The sequence below is a fragment of the Gastrolobium bilobum genome, unplaced genomic scaffold (genome assembly GCF_033153095.1).
Source record: "Gastrolobium bilobum isolate Gb01-03AN ecotype WA unplaced genomic scaffold, APGP_CSIRO_Gbil_v1 utg5188, whole genome shotgun sequence".
Lineage (NCBI taxonomy): Eukaryota > Viridiplantae > Streptophyta > Magnoliopsida > Fabales > Fabaceae > Gastrolobium > Gastrolobium bilobum.
The window spans coordinates 799133-810250 of record NW_026899969.1 but is presented as its reverse complement, the minus strand read 5'-3'; the positions used below and the strand labels follow the sequence as shown (position 1 = coordinate 810250).

Here is an 11118-nt window from a genome sequence, read left to right as displayed (position 1 = left end):
GAACTTCACCCATTTTCTGGTTTCTGATCTCTTTCGGAACAGCAGCAGAGCAGCATCTCTCTTTCTGGAACAAGCTGTACAGGGTGGTGGCAGTTAGTTCTGATCTACATAAAAACTGACCTGAAGGTTCAAGCTGTACAGGGTGGTGGCGGTCCCTTGAGCCACTTAAGAAACTATTTTTTTTCCTTATTGACCTGAGGTTCAAAATCTACATAAAAAAAACAAAATCTCAACACCATAACGTGGATCAATCTCAGTTTCCTTTGGCTCCAGATGAGGTGGCATGTAACTCCGGTGGTGGCGGTCAGTTATGAAGTTGGAAATTTTGGAAAATTTCACCACACCCATTAGTTCTGAAAGTATATCTAATACTATCAAGTGGGTCATTCGGAGTTTCTTTATTTTTTTTGTATGGGAGGTCTTGCATGTAGAATATATCAGCAAATTAGAAATTCTGCCACACCTCTTTTTCCAATCTTTTTTACATTTCAGGTCTCTCTCTCTTGTTGCAGAATGTAAAAACATTTAAGGATGTGAAAGGTTGTGATGATGCAAAGCAAGAACTTGAGGAAGTAGTAGAGTACCTAAAAAATCCAGCTAATGTTCATATTTCTACTCTACATGCATAGGCTTCTTTTTTCCTAGTACGAAGACCTAATGTTCCATCATTTTTTATGAGCTGTTAACATATTTAATCCATCTCCTTATGCAAATTTTGTTGTTCATGGTAACAAACATGTTAGGTTATGGTCATCATAATGTTATATATATATATATATATATATATATATATATATATATATATATATATATATTCTCTTTATTTGTTTTCGTTGTATGCATGCTGATGAACTAGCTTGGCTTATTATAAGATACCATGTTTCTCAGTGTGCATTGGTTGTTAACAATATGCATAAAGAATGATGTTATATGCATTGGTTGTTAACCATCCTTATGCATAAAGAATGCTGTTATATTGCAACTTTGTTAACAAGAGCACAGTTGTCAATTGTAAAACATACAATATGTTTCCAATGCTTTTCTGTTATTGATTACTAGGTCTCATTTATTATTGCTTTCTAATGGGAACATACCCTTATCAACCATATGCCATAATGATATTGTTAACTCGCTAAGTGTCAGTCTTTTGTTAACAAGAAGCACTGTCTTTCTCTGGTCCCCTTTTCTTGGGGGCAGGGGGAGTATAGAACCATTTTGTAGAAGTGGATGTATTATTTGTTGGTTAGATTCCTAAATTGAATTTGAGCTTCTTGACATATTGAACTCATGTTTGTTGTTAAGACGTATGGAAATATTTTTTTCTTTTTCTTTTTGTGGTAGACTATATGAAAATAATTTAGTATCTCTGTCAAGGGCCCTCGATTTTCAGCTGACTGATGGAATTGGCTTTTTATGATCTCTATTGGAAGGGAATAAATCCAAATAATTGGAATAGGCAAAATATATAGTACAGAATGATGGGTTAATAACATTCTAGAATTTCTTTATCTGTGAAATGTGTGTGACACTCTCTACCTTGGTAAATTAGATGCTAAAATGTTCTCATGTGATCTCTTAACAAAATGCTAAATTTAATCTTTGTTTGTTCAGGAAGTTGTGAGTTCATGGATGGATCTTTTGTGCTTGTACATATATATATTGTAGCCATTTGTTATCACATTAAGGGATGTTGTTATATGTTGGTTGTTAGGGATGATAATTTTCATGTTGCTATTCATTCTCAGGTTTGTTGGAGTTGGTGCTCGACGTGTAAGATCCTTATTTAAGCAGCCAAAAAGAAGGTTTGTTGTTTTTTGAAAATGGTCTCTGAAAACTGTCCAGATTTGAGTTTACCCTGTACAACATGGTTCCTTTATTTGTTTCTGATTGTGGATCAGAACTGACCGCCACCACTGGAGTCACATGCCACAAACTAGAAAGAGAGATGTTGCTCTGCTACTGTTCCGAAAGAGATCAGAAACCAGAAAATGGGTGAAGTTCGGGTGAGTCTGTTAAGAAGAAAGAAAGGAGAAGAAGAAAGAAAGGAAAAAATAAAATAAAATTAAAAGGTAGCTAAACACGTCGTCTCAACTTCCACGTGGACCACTCAAGTCTGCGTCAGTAAACTAACGTGTCAAGTATGCACCGTTAGTTCATCCGTTAGATGAGATTTAACAGAAAGACAAACGTGGCCTGTTTTTTGTTATTTAAAAGACCAATATATCCCTTTTTTATTGTTAGAGACTGAAAGAGGCTTCGTGAATATTAAGAGACTAAAAAATGTATTTACTCTTTTTCTTATCTCCTTTTGCCCTTCAAAAGATTGTTAAGTTGGGCTGGATGCTGCTCTCTCTTTTTTAATTTGGGTTCTGTAAACTTTGCACTCTGGGCCTTCAAATAAAACTGAAAAATCAATAAGAAAGAGTCCATTAATCATTCTCACTAAAGTGTGTTAGAAAATAAATATTAAAGGGATTAAAGCTTAATAAATCAACTAAAATCTAGCTTTCCCAATAATATTTAAAGTCTCTTTTCGAGACTCAACAGTACTCCTTTCTTTTGTATTTATTTCTTCTGAAGACGTACTCAATTGTGTGGTACTTTAATTTCATTTTGAAAAATATTTAATAACTAAATTAGTGAGGTGGTAACGCTAACTAACCCTAAGGAGACGTTTGGTACCTGAGAATTTTTTTTTAATCCAGGAATTAATTATTATCAAAATGTAATAGAAAATATATTTTACTGAAATATTATTAAAAAGCTATTTGGTAGACTTATATTCTTCCGAAAGAATGAAATTAATTTTACTGAGTTTGTGTTTAGTTGGTTATGAAATATTAGTGAGAATGTGAGGTTATTTTACACCTTTACCTTTTTGATTCAAATTAAAGGTCATTTTTGTCAACATTTTTTTTCCATCCCCGGCAAGTCCACAAATCCATCTATTTTGTGGATATCACATTTGTCAAAGAGTACATTCTTTTTCACATTTCAACATTTTTCCAGAAACAAAATTGCTCTGAAAAGTCATCAAATTTCAGTTACCAAACATTGCTAACATATTTCTCCTATCATGCATTCCCGGTCATTCTGAAATAAGTCACGTAACAAACGCCACCTAAGAATTATTTTACAAACATTTATATACGAGGTTTGATTTAAAAAAATAAGGGTTTGATTTTTCTACCGTTACTGCAGATAAGTTATTGCAGTAAGCCCAATACGACGTCATTTTGAAGCGGAAATCATGGTATTTTTATAATTTTAATTTATTTCAGGGTTATTATAATATTTATAATTACAATTTCTAATATTTTAAAATGACATCATTTTGAAAGTAAATACAGATAATTTATCTCTATTAATATGCAGAAATATTTTTCTGAAAAAATAAATACTAAATTAAATATACAAAAAATATAAGGACTAAAAGTTCAATTTATTGCTTAAAAAAAAAGACAAATAAAAAAGGCTTCTGGAAGGGCGTCTGCAAATTTTCGTCCACATTAAATGCTACAGCATTCATCAAGTTTTCCGGCTTTTGTGTGCGTTACTTTATGAATCATTTTATAACTCTGAATACAAACAGTACACCATCGTTGAACGTGATGTGTTTAACTTCTTTGAATCCGAATGCTTCCAAATCGCAATATTTGACAATCGCATAATATTAAAGGATTCGATATTAAAGGATGAAGCGGTTACACTTATTACTATTATAAGTTTATTATTTTTATTATTTAATTATTTATTATTAAACTAATTTAAAATCAACAGTTAAAGTATGAAAAAAAAATTAATTATCGTTAAATTCAAATTGATTCAACATAATCAATTAGGTAGTAAAATATAAATGATAGTAAATATAACCTTCATTTTAAATCATATGTTTAATTTCCCGATTTAAATTTTAATTTCATGACGTGAGCAAAAGTTAATAAAAATAAGCCGTTGTTCAAATTGTGATTTATAGCTTTTTGAGCAAAAAAAAGAAAAGAAAAAATCAAACAAACTAAAAGACAATAGAATTTTTTTCCCTTTACCAAGAAAAAAAAGTGATTGAGAATTTGAGATAGTACAGATTATCCCGGAGGAAAAGGCAATATTTGAAATTACTAAAATAGAGAAAAGAAAGACCACATAATAGTTTCTAAATTGTTTGTAAATTGTAAATATATAGAGAGTTGCATTGTTACCAAATGATAATAGTTCAATTGGTGTCAGAAAACTGAACATGTGGAATGAGAGCATATGTTTGACTTTTCTTAGTATCGTCTTTGAGATAGGTTTAAAGTCTTAATCTCGAAATTCGCCAGAATCGGATTAATTTTTAAAAAATATCTAAAAAAATAAAAATACATTTATGTGGAAAGATATTGTTGTAATAGAAAAATGAAAAGGTAAAGTGGCCTAACTAGCTTTACACCAAAAAAAAATAGAATTAAAAAAAGTGGCCTAACTTGCTCTCGTGTGAGTGATTCAGCACCTTCACACAAGGGGCATACAAGCAGAGTGACACTATAAATACAAGGCTATCCTCAGCTCATGAACCGCACAGCTAGAAAGCTTTTTCTCAAACTTGTGTTATTCGCATCAATATTTCCATTTAGGCCATTATCAACATTCACCAACCATCAACCATGGGTGTTTTCACTTTTGAGAACGAAATCACCTCTACTGTGGCTCCTGCTAAGCTATACAAAGCCATGGTTAAAGATGCCGATAATCTCATCCCAAAGGCTGTTGAGGCCATTCAGAGTGTTGAAACCGTTGAGGGAAATGGTGGCCCCGGATCCATCAAGAAGCTCACTTTCCTTGAGGGTCAGTTTCTTTTATATATATATAATTCCCCAGCTATACATAATATATGTAGCATATATATATATATATATATATGAGTAAGAATATTCTAACTACCAAAAATTCTTACTACTAACTTACTACCCATCACATCACCATTGGATCAAAGAGAGAGAAAGTTAAAAAGTTTTTGAAGAGAAAGAAAATGTTAATTTAATGGTGATTAGATAGGTAGTAAGTTAGTAGTAGAAAATTTTGGTAGTGAGAATATCCCTCCTATATATATATATATATATATATATAGTTATCACTATAAATTAATGAAATCGATTAATCAACATATATATAACAACTAATTAAGCTGATGATATGATGTTTGTCAATGTGATAATCTAAATGAATGGGCAGGTGGGGAAACCAAGTATGTTTTGCACAAAGTTGAAGCAATTGATGAGGCTAACTTTGGATATAACTACAGCATAGTTGGGGGCGTTGGGTTGCCAGACACAGTGGAGAAGATCTCATTCGATTCCAAATTGGTTGCTGGTCCCAATGGAGGGTCTATTGGGAAGGTCACTGTCAAGTACCAAACCAAAGGAAATGCTGAGCCCAGTGAAGACGAACTCAAGAATGGCAAAGCCAAAGGCGATGCTCTTTTCAAGGCCATTGAGGGTTATGTTTTGGCTAATCCTGATTACAACTGAAGTCTAACCAGCAAACAGCTTCCTTAATTATATGGAGTTTTGTTGCGTCTTAGTGTGTGTGTGCTTAAGTTGGCTTTGATTGTAATAACTAATAAGTTCTCTTTTTTATCCTTTTGCATGCTTCGGAGAATTGTGAGATTCCATGTATTTGTATCTCACTTCATCAATAAATTGATACAAAAGAATTTTAATGTTAAATGTAGTAAGTTCATAGAATTTATAATATTAGAATATAATATTAATGCATATATTATGAATGCATTCTCTAAAACTATGGTATAAATTAAATTTCACAAAGAGAAAGAAATGAAATTTCTTTCAATATTTCTTATAAGCAAATAAAAAATCTTATTCATGATTAAATATCTGTAAAATCATGTATAAACAAGACATACCGAAATATATTATGTCTTGAGGGTTCCATTTTTTCTTTAAGATGAACATGAAAAAGCAACAAAAATAAGTACGAAAATGACTAAAAACAAGCTCCTATTTATCTAATTAAGTAACAATTATATTTGATTTTCTTTGCTAGATATCTCAATTGATCATGATTGTTGAGATATTCAAGTGTGATAAATTTCACATTGATTGGTCATGAGCTAAATACGTGAAGCCTATATAAGTAGAGGACCCATGAAGATATAATATTGAATCCATTTACTATTATTGGATTAATTTAGTCCATTAATAATAATTCCTCACAAGAGGCTCCTCCTCACCGAACCCGCCTGAGAATGATGGTCTCATTCTCTGAATATAGTATTCAAAAAGTACTAAAGAATAATTTTCATTGAGATATTTTATATGCAAGGTGGAACACGTAAAAGAACAAGAAAAAGAAAGAGATCGAGAGAAAGAGTTGATCAATGGATGTGAATTCCAGAGGCGACAAAGAAAAGCAATACAAATTAACCTTTTATCTTCGCCACTGCTTGTTGAATTAAAGTTGCGCTTTTATATTTGATTGTACTTTCGTCCATCCGCACATGGTTTGAGACCCATGGATTTTATTTAGGCTATTTTATAACTTTAATTTACTTTAAATCTCATGCGTGAACCAACAAAATGATTCTAAAAATATTTTATTAAAAGTTATATTATTTTAAAGGGAAAAACGTTTCCGATGTTACTTTAGATAACTTTATCTAATGTTCATCGAAACGACGTCGTTTTGGGATTGAAAAATTAAAAAATTAGAGTGATAAAGACTATCATAACCCTGAAATAAATTAAAATTACAAAAATACCATGATTTTCGTCCCAAAACGACGTCGTTTTGATGAACATTAGATAAAGTTATCTAAAGTAACGTTAGAAAAAACAAACCCTGTTTTAAAATATAAATTTTAAGTTGTATTTCTGAAACGTATATTAGTTATTGGCTAATTTATTTTGCATAAAAATAGTCATACTATGGCATTAAAAATAATTAGCACTATTTTATTCTAAAAATGTAGGTCAATTTAGAAAAACATTTATAAATTAGGTTTATCGATTAAATTGTAAATTTTCATTTGATACAAAAGCTATTGATTTAGTAATTTATTTAATGTGATTATTCAAAATAAGAATGTTAATATTTAGCGCCTATAAAAATATTGAATCATAATATTTATTTGATAATATTGAAATAATGCAAGTATATGGTTATTAAGATATAGTTATTATCGAATCGAACTTATTAATTTGTGATCACATATAATTACAAACAGAATAACATAAACGTATAATCAATAATTACAATGTCACGTCTTATTATAAAAAAAAAACTAAAAAAAATGCGATTACAACTAATAAGGAGTATAGACAAATATAGAAGGCATATAATGAAAAAAAAAATCATTTGACACAAAAATATGAATCGCTAAAGGATAATAAAAAATAAAAATTATAATGAGAGAATGTAAATAAATAAAAAGTGTCAATAAGATTAAACTTCTATTAGCATTATCCTTAAAATCACTTACTTACATCGTACGATGCTGAAGGCACATATTACGAATAACATTTATTAAAATATTTTCTTGACACATTTGTTTACTTTTTTTTATTATAGAATATATTTTATGTGAATATTATTAAATAAAAATTAAACTTAAACTATTTAATAAAATTGATATAAAATCCACTTAATAATAAAAGAAGTTATTAATATTTATCCACTAATTACGTATTGACGAAAGTATCGGGGCAATGCTTGTGAATTGTGATGTTAAGACTAGGATACTAGGATGTACGTGTTCTAGAACTGAACAATTAGCTTGCCTCACTCACTCTATCCTTTGAAAACTCAAATCCGCTTTTTCTGACCACCGCTTGAAATTCTTAATACAGGACAAAATAGTCAAAAGTCCTGCTTTTCTTTTCAATCATTCTCAACTTTTACACGAGAATAAACGAAAGAGAGAAATCAAAAGATTAAAGTGTAAATCAACCTCATCAATTATAATCATTAATTGAATAATAAAATAAATTTAAATAATTCTATAATTTATTATATACTATATCTGTATATTTTATTACAATCAATCATAACATTTTTTTAAAAAAAATACAATACCTATTTTATTTAGATGAGTTATATTCAAATTATAATGTCTTTCATTTCCTCTCCCAGCGGGTGCTCCTATTTACAAATATTTTCATATCGTCGATTGACATACTACGATAGTAATAACTAAAACTTTTGGAAGAAATATTTGTGAATGTGTGGGTCAATATATATTTGTTTTTTGTTTTATTATTTTAGAAATTAACTCCTAAAATAAGATGTATATGATTTTCGTCTTAAAAAATGGTTTTTTGTTTTTAAAAACAAGAACTGACAAACTTTGTTCGAAAGAGTATTTTCTGGTCATTTTTAAAAACAGTTGAACTGATATGGTGTTATGTATAAAAAAAGAAGAAAAAGAACTGATATGGTGTTTCAATAACGTGAAAACAATAAATAGACTGAAAATGTTTTTTAATTTAATTGCCGAAAACAATAAAAATACTCGAATTAGACTCAATAGTTTCCGAGTACTTGATGTGACTTACGTTTTTAGATTACATCATTATTTGCCTATAAAAAATATATAACTCTTTTGGTGCCATAATTTCAAACAACATGTGATATAAATTAAGGGTTTTGTTTTTTCTTATGTCACATAAGATAAATTTTCTCTGTTACTCTCACAATAAATAGTGGGACCCATTTTATTTTTAAAAAAAAAATAAAAAAATAGAACACGAAAATCGAAATGACAATAGGAGATAAAAATTTTCTTACGTGACATAATAAAAATAAAATCCATAAACTAATAATGTGTTTATTATTATTGATTTAACAAGCACAAATTATTTAGACTAAATGTACACACAATTTTTTAATTTAAAAAAGGGAAAACTTCACTTTCACCTATTGTGGTTACAACAATTATTATTTAGTCCCATGTGGTTTCAAATTGTAAAGAACCTGTGCAATTTCACATTCTAGCCCAAAAAGATTCTTGCGTGAGGGGGCGTGTTGAGATATTAGTCCCACATTGATTGTGTGGGCAACTAATGTGGCCTTTATAAGGCCTTGAGCACTTCCACCCTTTGAGCTAACTTTTGGGATGGTGTATCCAAGGTTCTTTACACAAATTAATCACTCAGACTCATTTACAGAATACATCATTTAGCTCCTCAAATGTCTAAAATATCCTTATTATTTAAAATATCGATATTACCCTTACTCAAAAAATTACAAATTATATTTGAAATGTCAAAAATATCCCTAATTAAAAAAGCAATTTTGATAAAAATACCTGCTTTTTAAAAAAAATTTACTTTTAATCTTAATCATTTTACCTAATTTGATCTTATGGTTATAAATAAATGCACTAAATAATCAATAATTGAAAAAAAAATCATCTCACAGGTAAAAAAGATGGACCGATGGTAAAGCACATTATTCCTACGTGATCTGCCTAATGTTTTTCGAAGATTAGGAATTGAATTTGCCATTTTTTATGTCTTTCTTGGCTTTTTCTTTATGCAAAGGTAATGAAGTGTACCATCTGAATTGGGGCTACTGGTATTAACATTATAGTTGGTGAAGTTGAATTTTACCTTCACAAGATATGTGACTTCCAGCATCTTTGTTTCATTGTCACGTTAAACAAGAAATTTCATGTTTTTTTTTCTTCTAACTTGGAAATAATTACCCTAACCTCTCGTTTAATAGCGTTAAGTACACTATCCTTCTTGTTTAGGTAGCTTCGACGACGCCAATTGCATGGAACAGTTACTTGTTCACTGTGCCAACGCTATAGAAAGCAACGATGTAACACTTGCCCAACAAATCCTTTGGGTCCTCAACAACATAGCACCCCCTAATGGTGACTGCAATCAGCGCCTAGCAGGTATTATCATGAAGCGTTGTCAAACATCGTCGGAAAAATGAAGCACTGTCAAACATCGTCGGAAAAATCATGAAGCACTGTCAAACATTCTTCTCTTTTTAATTAGAGATATTTTTGTCATTTTAAATATAATTTATAATTTTTTAAGTAAAGGTATTATCAGTATTTTTAAAAATAAGGATATTTAAGACATTTGAGAGGCTAAATGATGTATTCTGTAACCACAGTGAGTCTGAGTGATTAATTTGAAACCACAAGAGACTAAGTGATAATTGTTATAACCACAGTGGGGGTGAAAGTGAAGTTTTCCCATTAAAAAATCTACACAAGAATTTTATAATTAGAAGACGATTTGGTCCGTAAACTGCATTGGAGAAGATATCATTTAAGAGTGGCAGGCCCAAATAGAGGATCCATTAGGCAGGCTGTTAATAATTTAAACAAAAGCGATGGTGGGCCCAGTGAAGAGAAGCCCGAGTTTGGCCATGACAGTATTGAATGGCTTAAAGAATTGTTGAGGGGATACCTTTAACTTTAAACCCGCTTACAATGATGCACGGACACCGACACGTGACACGGAATATGACACTATACATCGATATGTTAATTTTAAAAAATATTAAATTTTAACATATTATGACACGTTTTGATATTAAATAATATTTTTAATATATATAATATAATTTATATTTAATATATGGATCAGGATCATTTTACACCAGTGTAAATTACACTCTCAATCTTAACCATTGATCCCATTTATATCTAAGGGCTCTAATTTTTTAGTAATGTAAGCCATTGGATACAAGTGGATCGATGCTCAAGATTGAGTGTAAGACTTATAACTCTTACACTGATGTAAGAATATCATGCCCCTTAATATATATTATAATTCATAATAAGTTATATAATAATTAAATATTTAAAATTTAAACATAAATCAAAAGATAAATATCTATCCCTTGAAACTTAAAATCAACGTGGCTTGCTTTTGATTACAGCTAGCCGAAGCTATCTTTGTATACTTTTTTTGTAGACCTTTTGATTACAGCTATCTTTGTAGACTTCCTTTGTAGACCTTTTGATTAAATTTCTCTCGAGCCTTGCTTTTGATTTGACATCTCTTTCATATTTTCATGCTTTTTGTACATCCAGTGGATGAAGATAAGGCCAAGTAATATCCTTCGTTCTTTAGTTTTCTTTCTTTTCATCTGAAGGTC

General features: G+C 30.2%; 1 protein-coding gene and 1 long non-coding RNA gene across 2 annotated transcripts; both read left to right on the top strand.

Annotated features, from left to right (window-relative positions):
• Positions 1 to 512: 512 nt before the first annotated feature.
• On the top strand, positions 513 to 2386 carry LOC133294566 (uncharacterized). Its single transcript, XR_009749226.1, has 3 exons — positions 513 to 644; positions 1746 to 1802; positions 1899 to 2386. It is a non-coding gene; the product is annotated as an uncharacterized LOC133294566 (long non-coding RNA).
• Positions 2387 to 4573: 2187 nt separating this feature from the next.
• Positions 4574 to 5576, top strand: LOC133294459 (class 10 plant pathogenesis-related protein 2D-like). The gene is made up of 2 exons (XM_061493129.1): positions 4574 to 4824; positions 5212 to 5576. The coding sequence occupies exons 1-2, from the start codon at positions 4644 to 4646 to the stop codon at positions 5505 to 5507; spliced, it is 477 nt and encodes a 158-aa protein (XP_061349113.1). The 5' UTR covers positions 4574 to 4643; the 3' UTR covers positions 5508 to 5576.
• Positions 5577 to 11118: the final 5542 nt, after the last annotated feature.